At 42.9% G+C, this 19,757-nt stretch overlaps 1 protein-coding gene across 1 annotated transcript in view; it reads right to left on the reverse strand.

Annotated features, from left to right (window-relative positions):
* The window catches only part of POLE2 (DNA polymerase epsilon 2, accessory subunit), a gene marked incomplete at both ends in the record, with an annotated part of 32,966 nt that extends 22,095 nt beyond the window's left edge, over nucleotides 1-10,871 (reverse strand). The window contains 3 exons of the mRNA XM_080707404.1: nucleotides 3,452-3,527; nucleotides 6,976-7,076; nucleotides 10,804-10,871. Of these exons, the coding sequence (XP_080563530.1) occupies nucleotides 3,452-3,527; nucleotides 6,976-7,076; nucleotides 10,804-10,871 (245 nt within the window). The remainder of the gene's footprint in view (nucleotides 1-3,451; nucleotides 3,528-6,975; nucleotides 7,077-10,803) is intronic.
* Nucleotides 10,872-19,757: the final 8,886 nt, after the last annotated feature.

Genomic DNA, 19,757 nt, shown 5'->3' on the forward strand with positions numbered 1-19,757 from the left:
TAATAATAATAATAATAAAATAGGAAAACCAGGCATGGTGGTGCATGCTTATACTCCCAGCATTTGGGAGACTGAGACAGGAGGATCACAGTTTGCGGACAGCCTCAGCTACTTAGTGAGGCCCTCTGCAACTCAGTGAGATCCTTGTTTGAAAATAAAGAATAAAAAATAGAAGCTGGGCATGTTGGCACATGCTTGTAATCCCAGCATTCAGGAGGCGAGACCGGAGGATCATGGTTCTTGGACAGCCTCAGCTACTTAGAGAGGCCCTTCACAACTCAGTGAGACCCTGTTTCAAAAATTTAAAAAAAGGACTAAAAGATAGGGCTGGGGGTGTAGCTCAGAGGTGCAATGCCCCTGGGTTCCATCTCCAATACTGAAAAAAGATCCAGGCTTGGTGGTGCACACTGGCAATTCCAGCATTTGGGGGGGTAAAACTGGAGGATTGGGGTTCACAGCCAGCCTCAGCTACTTAGTGAGGCCCTTTACAACTCATTGAGCCCTGTTTCAAAATAAAAAATAAAAATAGGACTAGGGGTATAGCTTGGAGGTAGAATCCCCCTGGGTTCCATTCTCAGTACCGTAAAAAAAAAAGAAGTACTGCCAAAAATAAATAAATGAATAAAAATAAAGACTAAAATATAGAGCCGGGGAAGCCGGGCGTGGTGGCGCACGCTTGTAATCCCTGCACTTGGGAGGCTGAGACAGGAGGATCTCACGGGTTCGAGGCCAGCCTCAGCTACTTAGTGAGGCTTTCAGCAACTTAGTGAGACCCTGTTTCAAAAATAAATAAATAAATAAATAAATAAATAAATAAATAAATAAATAAAAGAGGTCTGGGAGTATAGCCCGGAGATAGAAAGCCTCTGGGTTCCACCCCCAGTACCACCAAAAAAAAAAAAAAAAATAGGGCCGGGGGTATAGTTCAGAAGTAGAATGCCCCCAGGGTTCAATCCTCAGCACCACAAAAATAAATAAATAAATAAAGTGACAAATTTTTTCTCTTGAGAGTATTGAGAATGCTTTCTTGTATCTTGAAAGGATACTGTGCAAGCCGGGCGTGGTGGCGCACGCTTGTAATCCTAGCATTTGGGAGGCTGAGACCAGAGGATCACGATTCGCGGACAGCCTCAGCTACTTAGTGAGGCCCTCTGCAACTCAGTGACACCTGGTTTCAAAATAAAGAATAAAAATAGGGCAGGGGGTATAGCTTAGAGGTCAAATGCCCCTGGGTTTCATCCCCAGACCCACAAAAAAAAAAAAAAAAAGGATACTGTGCAATCTAAAAACTTTACCCTCATTATTATGGTTGTTGTTATCTGGGGATGGGGGATTATACCCAGGGGCATTTTACCTACAACCCACACACCCATCCCTATTTTCTGTTTTTGAAACAGGTTCTCCTTAAGTCGTTGAGAGTCTAAGTCTAAGTTGCTGAGGCTGGCCTGGAATCTGTGATTCTCCTGTCTCTCAGTTTCCCAAGTATTCAGATTTTTTTTGGGGGGGTGACACACCAGGGACTGAACCCAGGGGCATTCCACCTCCAAGCTACATACCCAACCCTATTTTACTTTTTATTTTCTATTATAACAGAGGGTCTTACTAAGTTGCTGAGGTTCGCCTTGAACCTATATTTCTCCTGTCTCAGCTTCCCAAGTATTAGGATTACTATTTACTTCCCAGCCCTATTTTTTATTCTTTATTTTGAAACAGGGTCTCACTAAGTTGTAGAGGGCCTCACTAAGTAGCTGAGTCTGGCCTCAAACCTATGATCCTTCTTTCTCAGCCCAAGTACTGGGATTACCAACATGCACCACCATGCCTGGCTTTTTTTTTTAAACAGTGTTTCATTAAGTCCCAAGTACTAGTATTACAAGCACCACCAGGCTGGGCTTATTTCATTCTTTCTTTCTCTCTCTGTCTCTCTCCCTCTCTCTCTCTTCCTCTCCCTCCCTCCCTCTCTCTCTCTCTATTTCTTTCTCTCTTCTGTTCATAGTTCTAATCAATTCTAATGGGAAAAGATTAACAACTACTAACCAAAATAAGATTCATAACTACTTTCAATCATCTCCATTGGCCCAAAAAGGGAAAAAAAAGGTTAAAGTTAAACCCTGTCAGCCAGGCGTGGAGGCGCACGTTTGTAATCCCAGCATTCGGGAGGCTGAGACCAGAGGATAACAGTTTGCAGACAGCCTCAGCTACTTAGTGAGACCCTGTTTCAAAAATAAAGAATAAGCCGGGCGCGGTGGGGCAGGCTTGGAATCCCCGCGCTTGGGAGGTGGAGACAGGAGGATCGCGCAGGTTCGAAGTCAGCCACACTGGCTTAAGAAACCCTGTTTCCAAATAAAAAAATATAAAACAAGTCTGGGTGTGTAGAAGGTTTCTATCCCCAGAAAAATAAAATAAAATAAAAAAATAAAAAATAGTGCAAAGGTTGTAGCTTGGAGGTTGAATGCCCCTGGGTTCTATCCCGAGACCCGAAAAAACAAACAAACAAACAAACAATAAAACCCCCACCTCTCTGTCCATTCTTCTACATGTTTTCCTCCCATGAATCTGAAAGTCTCATATTCAAAGGAGGAAAGGAAAAAAGGGCACTCGGAGAAATAAATCCCCCAAATTATTACCCTCATCTGCCATTCACTATGTGACCAATGTTAATCAATCACTAAACTTCTCTGGACTGATCACTTGCCTGACACAAAAATAAATAATACTTCTGATACTTAATTCAGTTCATTTCCAGCACACAGAATATAAAGTCAGAATGGATGGTAAAGCAGCAAAAGTCAGTAATAGTACAAACAACACTATAATCTTACACCCTAGGGAAAAAACATCAAAGATGAGTCCTTTAATAATGAGATTTTTAACTGGGCGTGGTGGCACACGCTTGTAATCCCAGCATTGGGGAGGCTGAGACAGGAGGATTGAGTTTCAAGGCTAGGCTCAGCTACTTAGTGAGTCCCTCTGCAACTTAGTGAGACCTTGTTTCAAAATAAGGAATAAAAAATAGGGCTGGGAGTATAGCTTGGAGATAGAATGCTCCTGGGTTCCATCCCCAGTACAAAAAAAAAAAAAAAAAAAATGAGGTTTATAATGGAGGCTGTCACTTAAAAAGAAACACAGAAATACCAACTACCGCTATAGAATTGTTCATCACTATTTATACACTCAATGAACTCCTACTTCATGAGGCCCTTTACAACTCAGTGAGACCCTGTTTCAAAACAAAGGATAAAAAATAGGGCTGGCAGTATTGCTCAGAGGTAGAATGCTCCTGGGTTCCATCCCCAGTACCGAAAAAAAAAAAATTATATATATATGCTTATATATATAAATATATATATAAATTCTCTCTCTCTCTCTCTCTCTCTCTCTCTCTCTCTCTCTCTCTCTCTCTCTCAACACCCCCAAAGAAGGAGGGGCAAAGTTAATTCTGTCCACGTACATGGTCTCGTCGACCGACTGGCTGCATTCCTGGACTGCCGCCTCCACTACAGATCGTTCAATCATGTTTGATGACACTAAAAAGAGAATTTCAAAGTCAGATACTTAAAAACAGGCATAAAAATTTAGCTCTTTACACAGATAGCTCTTTTCCTGAAAATAATATGTAAATGCTAATTCTGGGAATACATTCAGTATCCCTTATAAAAACACTTGGCCATTGCCAGGCTTGGTGGCGCACGCTTGTAATCCCCAAAACAGGAGGACTGCACAGGTTCGAAGCCAGTCTCACTGATTTAAGAGACCATGTTTCCAAATAAAAATATAAAATAGGTCTGGGAGTGTAGCCCGGAGGTAGAAGGGTTCCATCCCCGGTACCACCAAAAAAATAAAAAATAAAATACTTGGCCAGGTGTGGTGGCACATGCTTGTTCTTGGAACGACAAGACAGGTTCAAACCCAGCCTCCACAATTTAGGGAGGCTCTCAGCAACCTAGTGACACCCTTTTCCAAATAAGAAATAAAATCATGCTGGGGGGGTGTAACTTGAAGGTAAAATGCTTCTGGGTTCAATCCCCCGTACCAGTAAATAAATTTTTTTTTTTTTTCCCAGTACTGGGATAGAACCCAGGGGCATTCTACCTCCAAGCTGCACCCCAGCCCTATTTTTTATTCTTTATTTTGAAACCAGATCTCACTGAGTTGCAAAGGGCCTCACTAAATAGCTGAGGCTGGCCGCGAACTGCGATCCTCCAGAATGCTAGGATTACAAGCATGTGCCACCACACCCGGCTTCCAATAAATAATTTAATTAAATAAATAAAATACTTGGAAGCTGGGCATGGTACACATGCCTGTAATTCCAGTACTTGGGAGTCTGAGATAGGAGGATGGAGGTTCAAGGACAGCTTCAGAAAGTAGTAAGACTCTTATTAACCTAACATGACCCTGTTTCCAAATGAGAAGTAAAATTGGGCTGGTGTGTACTTCAAAGGTAGAATATCATTGGGTTCAATCCTCAGTACCACAAAATAAATAAATAAACAAACAAATAAAATACTTGGGATCAGAAATGCTCAGATTGTTTTTTTTTTTTTTTCCCCCTGCAATACTGGGGATTGAACCCAGGGCATTCCACCTCCAAGTTTTTATTCTTTATTTTGTAACAGGGTCTCACTAAGTTGCAGAGGGCCTCCCTAAGTAGCTGAGGCTGGCCATGAACCTGTGATCCTCCTGTCTCAGCCTCCCAAATACTGAGATTACAAGTGTATGCTACTACGCCCAGAATTCTGATTCTTTTCTTTCTTTTTTTTTTTTTTTTTTTTTTGGATTTTAGAACATCTGCAAATACATAATGAGCTATGTTGAGGATGGGACCCAAATCTAAATATGAAATTCTTGTATGTTTTATATATGCCTTATATACATTGCCTGAAGGTAATTTCTTTTGTGGGGGCAGGGGTACTGGGAAATGAAACCAGGGATCTTCTTCCTTTGAGCTATACCTCCAGGCTTTTGTTTAAATTTTGAAACAGGGTCTAAGTTGCTGAAGTTGGTCTGGATCCTGCAATCCTCCTGTCTCAGCCAACCAACTACTAGAGTTATAGGTGGGTATCACCAAACCCTGCTGCCTGAAGGTAATTTCACACAATACGTGTAGGCCGCCTGGGACTGTCACATCAGGTCAGGTGTGGAATTCTCCACTTGTGCTATCATGTTAGTGCTCAAAAAGTCTTGGATTCCGGAGCATTTCTGATTTGGGATTTTCAGATTATGTATGCTCAAACTGTATAGTTTCAGGAGGAAAAAAGCCTTATAGCAGAACAATAACGATAGCTCTGTCTCAAATATCTTAATTTTCCATACTTGATTGCAATTATAATATCTGAATATAAAGTGAAATGCCTTCATTTGGTAATTATCTCCTAGTATAAATTTAGTTCTAAAACCATTTCCATAAACTCTTGATTTTTCTTTCTTCATAAGCCAGGCGCAGTGGCACATGCTTTTAGTCTTAGTACTTGGTTGGGAGGCTGAGTCAGGAGGATTGCTGGTTCAAGGACAGCCTCAGCAAGTAGTGAGACTCTCATTAACCTAGAGAAACCCTGTCTCAAAATAAAAATAAAATAGAGGTGGGGATGTAGCTCAGAGGTAAAATGCCCTTCAGTTCAATCCCAGTACCAAAGAACAAAAGAATTAAAAATGTGATAAAACATTTTCTCCTGTATCATGGAATATGTTACTTCCCACATAATCAAAGACATTAGCTTCTACACAACATGAAAGTGAACCACACCCACTTCTATCCTTCAGGGCACTAGAGACTGGACATTTTTTCCCCAAAGAAAAGAAAAGGATTTCTCCTTTGTAGGCCCATGCTTGTGGTATCAGATGAAATATTCAATTGACAGATCTCTGAAGAAAGCAAGAGACAGGGAGTTAACCCTGCTCACTTTCCTCTTTTTCTCCCAAACATTTAAGGGAACCTATCGTAAGACACAGCAACAGGTATGCAGAGAGACAAAAGTGACCATATGGAACCTGATCAAATTCAGGAGTCAAGCCGGGCGTGGTGGCGCAGGCTTGTAATCCCAGCATTTGGTGGCTGAAACAGAAGGATCACAGTTCAAAGACAGCCTCATCCACTTAGTGAGGCCCTTTGTGACTCAGTGAGACCCTGTTTCAAAATAAAGAATAAAAAATAGGGCTGGAAAGATGGCTGTGAGGTCTCCACCAGGGAGGTAGGGACTGTAAAGGGTTCCAGGGGAAGATCCTGAGGAAGGAACTGAACTAGCCGCATGAAGAGAAACGCTACCACACGCGTCCCACAGACACTGGAGCATCTTAATACAGAATCTTCAGCTTCTATTTAAATCTAGACTCTAAGCTGGGCGTGGTGGCGCACGCTTAAAATCCCAGCGCTTGGGAGGCTTGAGACAAGAGGATCGCACAGGTTCGAAGCCAGCCTCAGCTACTTAGTGAGGCTCTCAGCAACTTAGTGAGACCCTGTTTCCAAATAAAGTATAAAAAAATAGGTCTGGGAATATAGCCCGGATGTAGAAAGCCCCTGGGTTCTACTCTCAGTACCACCAAAAAAAAAAAAAAAAAGAAAAGAAAATGACAATAACCACTTAAATCAGTCTACATATTCAATGCAATCCCTATCGAAACACCAGTGGCATTGTTTTCCACAGAAATAGAAAAACCCATGCTAAAATTCATATAGAAGCCAGGCGTGGTGGCACAAGTTTGTAATCCCAGCACTTGGGAGGCTGAGCCAGGAGGATCACGTAGATTCGAAGCCAGCCTCAGCTACTTAGTGAGGCTCTCAGCAACTTAGTGAGACCCTGTTTCCAAATGAAATATAAAATACTTCTGGGAGTATAACCCAGAAGTAGAAAAGCCCCTGGGTTCCACCCCCAGTACTACCAATAAATAAATAAAATAAATAAATAAATAAATCTAGACTCTAACTTGCATAGCGCTATATTGACAATTTGAGAGTTAGCAAAAAATGTTACTTACAGGGCTGCTTTTCAACTGCATCGATGATCTTTTCCAGAGTATCCTCAAGCTCTACTTCATTGACGGATTGAAGAGCTTCTGTGAGGTACTTAATAGCTTCGCTGATAGGAGAAGACAAGAAAAGAGAAGGCAGGGCTTTGGTAAGTAAAGGCTAAAAATTTTATGTCAAAAAGTGGCAAACAAGCCTGGCATGGTGGCGCACGCTTGTAATCCCTGTGCTTGGGAGGCGGAGACAGGAGGATCGCGCAGATTCAAAGCCAGCCAGTGCTGGCTTAAAAGAACTTGTTTCCAAATAAAAATGTAAAAAATAGGTCTGGGAGTATAGACCGGAGGTAGAAGGGTTTCCAGGAACCCCAGTACCACACACACACACACACACAAAAGTGGCAAACACTTATCAATGTGGCCTTGAAATTAAGATCCATTCACTCCTCCCTTCAAGCAGTACTCTCCTTCCATCCTTCTATCCTGTGCCTGCACAACAGTTCTGAGAGCCCGACCCACTCCTTCCTCCAAGGGGCTGCCTGGACCAGTCCTCCATGGCCACAGGCTCCCCTTCCTTCTGAAATTGTTTAGAAAATCATGTATATGTATATATATGTATATATATGTATATATATATATATGTACATATAAATTTATATACACACATATATATATAAATGTGATATGTCTATTTGTATACAGGTTTGATACATCATTTGAACCTAGCATTATTTATTACCTTACTTTTAAGGAATTTGCCTTAATGTCAGGCACCACTTCCTGAACACAATACTCATATATTAATTGTTAATACATTTGCTCAAAATGAGTTCTAATAATTTCATCACTGTTTTTAACTGTAAAAATAAAAAAATTAGCCGGGTGTGGTGGTGCACGCTTTTTGGGAGGCTGAGACAGGAGGATTATGGTTTGAGCCAGCCTCAGCTACTTAGTGAGGCCCTCTGCAACTCAGTGAGACCCTATTTTAAAATAAAGAATAAAAAACAGGGCTGGGGTGTATAGCTCGGAGGCAGATTGCCCCTGGATTCCATACCAAGTTCAGTAAAAAAAAAAAGTAAAAATTAAAATATAGGGGTGTAGCTCAGAGGTGGAATGTCCCTGGGTTCAATTCCCAGTACAAAAAAAAAAAAAAAAAAGGTGGTCCATAAATATTTGCTGATTGAATTCCTAAAACCACACATTAATCTGGGTGACAGCTCTTAGGATGGACCAGAACCTGAAAAGCCAAATAGGATCTGACCTCAAGGCGGGTGTGGTGGTGCACGCTTGTAATCCCCGCGCTTGAGAGGCCGAGACAGGAGGATCACACAGGTCTGAAGCCAGCCTCAGCTACTGAGTGAGGCTCTCAGCAACTTAGTGAGACCCTGTTTCCAATAAAATATAAAATAGGTCTGAGAGTATAGCCCAGAGGTAGAAAGCCCCTGGGTTCCATCCCCAGTACCATAAATAAATAAATAAATAAATAAATAAACAAACAAACAAACAAATAGGATCTGGCATCTGTCATGTAGCATCAGGCTCAAACAGTGGCTCTGGCCTTACTGTTGCTGCTCTGCTTCAGGGTCTTTGTATGGTCATTTCCTCCTACCTTCTTTCTACCTTGTCACATCCTGCTGTGTGTGTGTGTGTGTGTGTGTGTGTGTGTTACTGCAGATTGAACCTAGGGCATTCTACCTCTGATGTAAACCCCAGCCTTTTTTTTTTTTTGGCGGTACTAGGGATAGATTGTACCTTCAAGCTACACCCTCAGCTCTATTTTCTAGTCTTTTTATTTTTGAAACAGAGTCTCATTGAGTTGCAAAGGGCCTCACTAAGTAGCTGAGGCTGTCCTCAAACCTGCGATCCTTCTGTCACATCCTCCCAAATATTGAGATTACAAGTGTGTGCCACCACACCCGGCTGCAAGACCCTTTTTTAAAATAATAAAAAATAAGGTAGGAGTGTAGCTTGGAGGTAGAATGAACCTGGGTTCAATCCCCAATACCACTAAACAAGCAAACTGCTCAACCTACCAGGAATCAAATCCTGCCAACCACTGAATAAACTTGGAAGTGAATGCTGGCCAGTCTGACATTTGAGATCACCCCGCCTTAAGTGTAGCCCTTGAAAAAAGCTGAAGTTCGGCCGGGCGTGGTGGCGCACGCTTGTATTCCCCGCGCTTGGGAGGCAGAGACAGGAGGATCGCGCAGGTTCAAAGCCAGCCGCGCGCGCTGGTTTAGGAGACCCTGTTTCCAAAATGAAAATGTAAAAAATAGGTCTGGGAGTGTAGCCCGGAGGTAGAAGGGCTTCCAGGAACCCCAGTACCACCAAAAAAAAAAAAAAAAAAAAAAGCTGAAGTTCGGGACCCAACTACAGCATACCTGAATTTCTGACCCACAGAAAATGCAGAACATATGTATGCCATTTTAACCTCAAAGTTTGAGGGCAATTTGGACCTATGAGTTGCAAAAGGAATGGAATAATTACTCTAGTGTAATTTTAAAAATAAAATTTATGGTGCTGGGTGTGGTGAGGCATGCTTGTATTTGGGAGGCTGAGAAAGGAAGATCACAGTTCTTCTTACTTAGTGAGGCCCTTTGCAACTCAGTGAGACCCTGTTTTAAAATAAAGAATGAGCCAGGCGTGGTGGCGAAAGCTTGTAATCCCAGCACTTGGGAAGCTGAGACAGGACAATCACACAGGTTGAAAGCCAGCCTTGGGTATTTAGTGAGGCTCTCAGAAACTTAGTGAGACCCTGTTTCCAAATAAAGTATAAAATAGGTCTGGGAGTATACCCCGGAGGTAGAAAAGCCCCTGGGTTTGATACCCAGTACCACACACAAAAATAGATAAATAAATAAAATTTTAAAAGAATTACAAATAGGCCTGGGGGGGTAGCTCAAAGGTAGAATGCCCCTGGGTTCCATCCCCAGTACCGCAAAAAAAAAAAAAAAAAAAAAAAGTCCAGTTCAACAGGTATTTAAATATGTGTAAAATATTGCATTATAAAAATACAGAACTAATTTAACAAGAGAGATCTTGGAATGTTCATTCTGTAAGTCCTAAAAACACAGGTATGATCAAGAAACCTGACTTTCAGAGAAATTATCAAGGAAATCTTAAAAAAAAAAAAAACAACGCCAAGTGGACACCTGAAAACATGCTTAAAATCTACCCATTTTTTCATTATCTAGAAAATAATAACTAATCCAAAACTGGCAGCGTTGAGAGGCGCATGACCTCTGCAACTACAGATGGTCGGGGAGCTCTCCCAGGGCTCTCACTTGGTGTCTCAGTAACAGTGTGGAGTAACACTGTTATAATTCGCTCTGCACAGGGTCCACACTTCCTCCAGCTGAAAGCGGCCCTGTCTCAGTCCTAACCAGCAGCTAAACCCAGATCGCCAATTCTCGGGCTAGGGGGGCGTGTGCGGAAGAGTCTCGCCGTGCCGGGAAGAAACATTTCTCCTCCGCGCCTACGCCCACGTCCGGGAAATTTAGGAACACTCTTCAGCCTCAAGATTGTAGCAAATCACGCCCATAATCTCAGTATTTAGGAGGCTGAGACAGGAGGATCGTAGGTTCAAGACCAGCTTCAGCAATTGCAAGACTCAAGTTTTTAGACTTGCAACCTAGCAAGACCTTGTTTCAAAATAAAAAATAAATAAAAAGAGCTGGGAGTGTAGATCGGAGGTAGAAAGCTCCTGCGTTTAAGCCCTAGCACACACACACACAAAAATGATCGTGCCAAATAGACTTCGCCTTTTAGGACTTTTTAAGGGTCAAGTCCCCATGCGCAGGGTGTCCCGCTGCCCCGCGGAGTAAATTGCACAAGCCGACTCACCCTCGGAGCAGCAAGCCCCGCAGCTTGAAGGCGGAGATCGTCCGGCTCCGCAACCGCTCCGGCGCCATGTTCACAATTTGGCGCCAACACCGCGGCCCCGCCCCTGGCCCCGCTCAGACCACGCCCCCGAGTGGACTAGGCCCCGCCCACTACGCCACGTCTCCAGACCTGGGCAGTCTGCGAGTGGAAATGGCCCGGCTCTTAGCAGCCAGAGACTGAAGGATGGGCGGGTCCTTCCTGGGTGGGAGTGCCTCCCTAGTCTAGTGCATCACCGAGCAACTCAGCGCCCTCAGGATGCTCTGGACCCTCCTCCACTCGGGTCAAGCTCGCCCAGACCAGGTCTCCCTCCCTTCTAGGCTATGAGAGCTACTGGGAGCCCTGTTTATTCACATTCCTCACGCCACAAACGTCCGCTAAGTATTCTGTGTGGTCACTTGACCTCCATTTACTCGAAGCTGGTACATATCTCCATTACTCCCGCCCACCCAGCATTTTCGTGGAGGCCTCCTCTGCACCATGCGCCCTAATATGCATTTTAGGTGTATTAATTGATGTGTTGCTCACAACAGCTGAATTAACTCTGCTGTCCACAACAGCCTCGTTTAACAAATAAGAAAACTGAGACACAAATACTGTAAATGGCAGGCCAGGCGTGGTGGCGCACGCTTGCAATCCCCGTGCTTGGGAGGCTGACACAGGAGGATAGAACAGGTTCGAAGCCATCCTCAGCTACTGAGTGAGGCTCTCAGCAACTTAGTGAGACCCTGTTTTCAAATAAAATATAAAATAGATCTGGGAGGATAGCCCGGAGGTAGAAAAGCCCCTGGGTTCCACTCCCAGTAACACACACACACACACACACACACACACACACACACACACACACACAATAAATGGCTGGCTCAGGCTGAGATATCCAACAAGTGGTGGAGCCAACACTAGTTTCAGAAAGAGAAGTGATAATGTGCCATACATCAAAATGCTTGCTCTGCTGGGCGTGGTGGCGCACACTTGTAATCCCTGTACTTGGGAGGCTAAGACAGGATGATCACAGGTTTGCGTCTAGCCTCAGCAACTTAATGATGCTCTCTGAACTTAGTGAGACCCTGTTTCAAAATAGAAGAAGAAGAAGAAGAAGAAGAAGAAGAAGAAGAAGAAGAAGAAGAAGAAGAAGGAGAAGAAGAAGAAGAAGAAGAAGAAGAAGAAGAAGAAGAAGAAGAAGAAGAAGAAGAAGAAGAAGAAGAAGAAGAAGCCGGGTGTGGTGGCACTGCTTGTAATCCCCGAGTTTAGGAGGATCGCGCAGGTTCGAAGCCAGCCTTACTGGTTTAAGAGACCCTGTTTCCAAATAAAAATATAAAATAGGTCTGGGAGTGTAGCCCAGGGGTAGAAGGGTTTCCAGGAACTCCAGTACCACCAAAAATAAAAAAATAAAAAAATAAAAGATAGGCTGGGCAGTGCATGCTTGTAATCCCAGCATTTATGTGGCTGAGATGGGAGGATCGCAATTCACAGACAGCCTCAGCTAGTTAGTGAGGCCCTCCACAACTCAGTGAGACTCTATTTCAAAATAAAGAATAAAAAACAGGGATGGGGGTGTGACTCAGAGGTAGAATGCCCCTGGGTTCTATCCCCAGTACCGAAAAATAATACAAAATAAAAGAATAAAATAGAGCTGGGAGTGTAACTCAGAGGTAGAATGCCACTGGTACTATCCCTAGTACCATACACACACATAAAATTTTTTTGTTCTGATGAATTCAATAAACCATAGTGGGGTTTTTTTTAGGGGGGGCACTAGGGATGAAACCCAAGAGCATTCTACCTCTGAGCTACACCCTCAGCCTTATTTTTTATTCTTTATTTTATTTTATTTTATTTTTTTATTTTTTATTTTTTATTTTTTGGTGGTACTGGGGTTCCTGGAAGCCCTTCTACCTCCGGGCTATACTCCCGGACCTATTTTTACATTTTCATTTTGGAAACAGGGTCTCCTAAGCCAGCGCACGCGGCTGGCTTCGAACCTGCGCGATTCTCCTGTCTCCGCCTCCCAAGCGTGGGGATTACAAGCGTGCGCCACCACGCCCGGCGCTTATTTATTTTGAAACAGGGTATCACTGAATTGCAAAGGCCCTCACCAAGTAGCTAAGGCTGTCCACGACCTGCAATCCTACTGTCTCAGCCTCTCAAATGCTGAGATTACAAGTGTGTGCCACCACGCCCAGCTAAACCAGGGTTTATAAGTGACACATGCAGCCTTATAAAAATAGGATGATTTCTAAGAGGCTATACACAGTGATCTCCAGGATACATGGTTAAGTAAAAAAAAAATAAGCAAAATGTAGTAAAGGAAGCCAGGCGTGGTGGCGCACGCTTGTAATTACAGCATTCGGGAGACTAAGACCATAGAATCGCAGGTCGCAGACAGCCTCAGCTACTTAGTGAGACCCTCTGCAACTTAGTGAGACCTTGTTTCAAAAATAAAGAATAAGCCAGGCCTGGTGGCACACATTTATAATCCCAGCATTCGGGAGGATGAGACCAGAGGATCCAGCCCTAGGAGGGGTGTATCTCAGAAGTAGAATCCCCTGGGTTCCATCCCCAGGACAAAAAAAAAAAAAAAAAAAAAAAATTAGTAAAGGAGAGAACAGTGTGTGTGTGGTGTATGTACGTATGTATTTATACATATATATGGAGGGAATAGAGACATATATAATTAATATTGAAACATTGGATTCAGGGCCAAACACCACTATGTCTCAAGTCTAAGGATGTTTATGTGTAACATGTTTTCCCAGTGAGGCACAGCACAGCCTTCTTGTGACTTGGGAACAACACTGGACAGCATTTCAGAACTATTCTCGGAAGCCGGGCATGGTGGCACATGGTTGTAATCCCCGCACTTGGGAGGCTGAGACAGAAGGATCGCGCAGGTTCGAAGCCAGCTTCAGCTACTTAGTGAGGCTCTCAGCAACTTAGTGAGACCCTGTTTCCAAATAAAGTATAAAATAGATCTGGGAGTATAGCCCAGAGGTGGTCCCTGGGTTCCATCCCCAGTACCACCAAAAAGAAAAAGAAAAAGAACTATTCTTGGAAGACCCTTAAAGTGGCAAAATCATGTGCAAAAATCACTAAAATTCTTAAAATCTGACACAACTACACTTTAAAAGGCTCACTTGTTTTTAGCAAGCAAGATGAAACAAGGTTATGGTTCCTTATTTGACCTCAGTTGGTAATATGCATGCTAGGCAACTCAAGTGTTTTGCTCCTCTGAGATGTCCTCAAATGACCATGAATATTGTTCATCCCAGTAATGATTAGAGAGTTACAGTTTTTGTGTGTGTGTGGTACTGGGAATTGGGCCCAGGGGAATCTATACCCCCAAGCCACACCCCCAGCCCTATCTCTCTCTCTTTCTTTCTTTCTTTCTTTCTTTCTTTCTTTCTTTCTTTCTCTTTCTTTCGATACTGGAGATGGAACCCAAGGGCATTCTTTATTTTGAAAAAGGGTCTCACTGCCACATGGCACACGCTTGTAAACCCAGCATTCGGGAGGCTGAGACAGAAATTGCAGTTCACTAACAGTCTCACTTAGCAAGGCCCTTTGCAACTCACTGTTTCAAAAATAAAAAGACTAAAAAATAGGACTGGGGATGTAGCTTAGAGGTACTGGGGAAAAAAAAGGGTCTCACTAAGTTGTGAAGGACCTCACTAAGTAGCTGAGGCTGGCTGCAAAGCTGCAGTCCACGTGTCTCAGCCTCCCAAATGCTAGGATTATAAGCATGTACTCCCACGCCCGACTCTAATTTTTTTATTTTGAAACAGTCTCACTAAGTTGCGGAGAGCCTCACTAAATAGCTGAGGCTGTTAGCAAACCTGCGATCTTCCTGTCTCAGTCTTGCAAGTACTGGGATTACAAGCGGTTACCACCACACTTGGCTTATTTAGGAGTAGCAAATGAATTATAGTGGGTAGGTGAATTCACAAACACAGAATATACAAATAAAAAGAATGAGCACACACGTTTGTAATCCCAGCATTTAGGAGGCTAAGACAGGAAGATCGCAGTTCACAGACAGCCTCAGGTAATACTTAGTGAGGCCCTTTGCAACTCAGTGAGACCCTGTTTCAAAATAAATAATAAAAAAATATTAGGGCTGGGGGTGTAGCTTGAAAGTAGAATGCTCCTGGATTCCATCCCCAGTGCCACAAAATAAAATAAAATAAAATAAAATAATAAAGAAAATCAACTTTATTTGCTTAACCACTAAAAAAATAAACAAGAAACAAATGTTTACCTATAGGCAGGAAGGTGGAGGGAATAGAGACATAAAATGATAAAAACCATTAAGTGAGGTGTTTTAGAAACAAGATATTTGCACAGTCCCAAAATAGCACCCTATTTTTAGTACTGGGGATTCAATCCAGAGGCATTTTGCCTCCAAGCTACACCCTCAGCCTATTTTTTTTGAAACTGGATCTTGCTAAGTTAATGAGAGTCTCGCTACTTGCTGAAGCTGTCCTCAAATCTGCGATTCTCCTTTCTCAGCCTCCCAGGTACTGGGATTACAGGTATGTGTCACCTCACCCAGATCTTATTTTTTATTCTTATTTATTTATTTATTTATTTATTTATATTTTGCGGTACTGCGGATGGAACCTAGGGGTATTCTACCTCTGAGCTACACTAGCTCTTTTTTATTCTTTTATTTTTATTTATTTATTTATTTATTTATTTATTTATTTATTTATTGGTGGTACTGGGGTTCCTGGAAGCCCTTCTTCCTCCGGGCTACACTCCCAGACCTATTTTTATATTTTTTTTTGAAACAGGGTCTCTTATGCCAGCGCGGCTGGCTTCGAACCTGCGCGATCCTCCTGTCTCTGCCTCCCAAACGCAGGGATTACAAGCGTGCGCCACCACGCCCGGCTATTCTTTTATTTTGAAACAGGGTCTCACTAAGTTGCGGAGGGACTCACTAAGTTGCTGAGGCTGGCCTAGAACCTGTGATCCTCCTGTTTCAGCCTCCCAAATACTGGGATTACAAATGTGCACCACCACACTAAGCTTCTGTTTGTTTGTTTGTTTGTTTATTTATTTATTATTTATTTATTTATTTTGCGATACTAGGAGTGGAACCCAGGGGCATTCTACCTCTAAACTACACCTCCAGCCTTATATTTTATTCTTTATTTTTTTATTTTTATTTTTTGGTAGTACTGGGGTTCCTGGAAATCCTTCTACCTCCAGGCTACATTTCCAGACCTATTTTTATATTTTTTTATTTGGAAACAGAGTCTCTTAAGCCAGCGAGGCTGGCTTTGAACCTGCACGATCCTCCTGTCTCAGCCTCCCAAGCATGGGGATTGAAAGCGTGCCACTACGCCCGGCTTATTCTTTATTTTGAAACAGGGTCTTACTGAGTTGCCAAGGGCCTCTCTAAGTAGTAGCTGAGGCTGTCCTCGAAGCACAATCCTCCTGCCTCAGCCTCCCAAATGTTGGGATTACAAGCATGTGCCACCACGCCCAGCCTATTTTTTATTTTTTATGTTTTTATTTTTTTTATTTTTAGTGGTACTGGGGATGGAACCCAGGGGCATTCTACCTCTGAGGTACACTCTCAGCCCTATTTTTTATTCTTTTTTTTGAGACAGGGTCTCACTGAGTTGCAAAGGGCCTCGCTAAGTAGCTAAGGCTGTCCACAAACTGTGATCTTCCTGTCTCAGCCTCCCAAATGCTGGGATTACAAGTGTGTGCCACCACGCCCGGCTTTATTTTTTATTTTAAAACAGTATCTCACTAAGTTACTGAAGCTGGAGGCTTCCCTAGTACTGAGATTACAGGCACATACCACCACTTTCAACTAGTAGTGGGATAATTTGATATCATGTTCCTATTATAATGCAATATGAAATGTACAGCATCATCTGTGAAATATTCTTGTAAAAAAATGTTAACCACAGTTTAACCAAGCCCATGTCTAGCTTCTAATTTAGGGAAATAAAGAAGAGAGAGGAACAAGTTAAACTACACCAGGAGGAAACCGTCAGATAAATCCAGAATGTGGGACATTCTAATAGCCAAGTTGGTCAGGTCTCCACCAAAATTTAGTATCACGGGGTTGGGGTGGGTCAGAAGGATCAATCCAGACTCTGCAAGTCACCCCCCACCCCAGTGATTTTTGCTTCCTGGCGTTCATATCTTGTGCATTCTCCTCCCAAACTGAAGAGGACTGACTTGTGCATTCAGTAGAGGGTATTATGGACAGAACATAAGAACTTCCAAGCCAGGCGTGGTGGCACACACTTGTAATCCCAGCATTCGGGAGACTGAGACCGGAAGATTGCAGTTCGCAGACAGCCTCAGCTACTTAGTGAGGCCCTCCGTAACTTAGACCCTGTTTCAAAATAAAGAATTTAAGCCAGGCGTGGTGGTGCATGCTTGTAATCCCCGCCCTTGGGCGGCGGAGACAAGAGGATCGCGCAGGTTCCAAGGCAGCTGCGCTGGCTTAAGAGACCCTGTTTCCAAATAAAAAATATAAAATAGGTCTGGGAGTATAGCCTGGGGGTAGAAGGGCTGCCAGGAACCCCAGTACCGCAAATAAATAAAGAATAAAAAAAAGAAAGAATTTTAAAAAATAGGGCAGAGGATATAGCTCGGAGGTCAAATGCCTCTGGGTTCCATCTCCAGACCTGCAAAAAAAAAAAAAAAAAAAAAAAAGAACTTCCAACCAAAGCCAAGTCATAAAAGACAAGGCTACTTCTACTTTGCTCCCTCTTGGGTCACTCTACCTTGGAGAAGCAACTGTCTTCCATCGGCTTTATGAAAAAGTCCATGTGTTAAGAAATCAAGGCCTCCTTCCAGCATGCCAACTTGTCACCCATATGCCTCTGTGCATATGAGCAATTTTGGAAACCCATCTTTCAACTGAATCAAGTTTGCAGATGACTACAACTTTTGTCAATATTCTAACTACAGTCTTGTGAGACCAGAGCCTAAACCACTCAATCATGCTGTTCCAAGATTCCTGACCCACAGAAACTGTGTGAGATAATAAATATCTATTGTTAAAGCCACTAATTTTGGGGCTAATTGTTACAGGTATAGGTAGACAACTAGTACATGACTTTAAAAAGACTAAAAATACATAACCAAATACAATATGCCAAGTTTGATTTGATCCCAGTTTGGGAAAAAATACTATGAATGATTTTTTTTTTTTTTTTGTGGTACTGGGGTTCCTGGAAACCCTTCTACCTCTGAGCTACATTCCCAGGCCTATTTTTTTTAATATATTTTTATTTGGAAACAGGGTCTCTTAAACCAGCGAGGCCAGCTTCGAACCAGCGCGATCCTTCTGTCTCCACCTCCCAAGCACTGGGATTATAAGTGTGCGCCGCCACGCCCGGCCCTATGAACGATATTTTGAAGCAGTGTGACTTAGGAATCTTGACTATGAATTGTATATAAAATTATATATTTTTCTTTTTTTTAGTGTTTACTAAAATAATAAAACATATAATTATAATATACATCCTGTACTTCTTAAATGGTCCTTTCCTAATTGCTTACATAGTTGAGTATGCTATATGCCCAATCTTTCTTGAACATCTCAAAAAATTATAAAATACTTCTAAGTACATTCTATCATCTTAAAGGTAAGCAAGTCAGACTTGTGGTCTTTAGTGCAACAGTTAGCAGGATTACCCCTTAGGGCCACTGTGGTTTAAGGTTTACTGTGATTTAAGGTGAAAGCAAGTAAAACTGAATGAGATCTCAGAAGAGTTCTCCTGTACAACTATATCTAGAACCTGCAATTCAAACATTAACAAAAACTTCCATCTTAAAGCCAGGTATGGTGGCTCATGCTTGTAATCCCAGCATTTGGGAGGCTGATACAGGAGGATCTCAGTTCACAGAGAGCCTCACCTACTTAGTGAGGCTCCTTGCAACTCAGAGAGACTCTGTTTCAAAATAAAGAATAAAAATTCGGGCAGAGGGTATAGTTCGGCGATAGGTCGGGTCCCTCACTTCCCCCACGGGATCTCGCAGCAGGGACAGAAAGGGGAACTCCTGAAGCCAGAAGTGGTGATATCGCGAGACTCCAGGTGTCACGGGACTCCAAAGATCGTGAGACAGACTCCAGGCATTGCGAAAGTCCAGATGTCGAGAGAGAATTGGCATTCACACACTGCTAGCCTCACCCCAACCCCCCCCACTTTAAATATCAGGGTACTTCTGCTCCCCCATGCAACTCTGCTGACCGCATAGGTCATCAGTCCCTTCCCGCACAGTAGGCAGACCCACCGGAAGGTGCTGGTTGATTAAAGTAGCTTTTGATAACTAGGCTGGTGTTTACCTCCTTCATGACCCCCCTAGACTCAACATCAATCATCTTTGCCAGGCCAGGGTAACTCTCAAGGTAGTGGGTAAGCCAGTTGCCGTGCACTACAAGTCCTCTTTTACAGGACAAAATTGCCCTGCCTGAAGCTCAGGCCAAAGCAGTCGTTAGCCTAATACATAATTCCCTACACGTGGGACCTATGGCACTTAAACATTTTCTAAGCCCCTTGTTTTATTCTCCCTTCTTGCAACAGCTGATTAGTGAAGTCAGTGCCTCTTGTTCTACTTGTGCTGCTGTTTCTCCCCAAGGAGGCCTTCGCCCCTCTTTTCCTACCTACCAAATGAGAGGACACTTGCCAGGACAAGACTGGCAAATTGACTTCACCCATAAGCCTTCTTACAAAAAAACTAAAATATCTTCTTACTTGATAGGCACCCTAACAGTTTGGGTAGAGGCTTTTCCCTCAAAGGACAAGACAGCTAGCACTGTGGCCAATGTTCTATGCTTGGACATCATTCCTCGGTTTGGATTGCCCAATTCCTTTCAGTCTGATAGTGTACCAGCTTTTATTTCTAAGGTTACTCGACAGGTGGTACAAGTCCTTGGAGTTTCT

This window comes from Muscardinus avellanarius (assembly GCF_963383645.1).
Source record: "Muscardinus avellanarius genome assembly, chromosome: 12".
Classification (NCBI taxonomy): Eukaryota; Metazoa; Chordata; class Mammalia; order Rodentia; family Gliridae; genus Muscardinus; species Muscardinus avellanarius.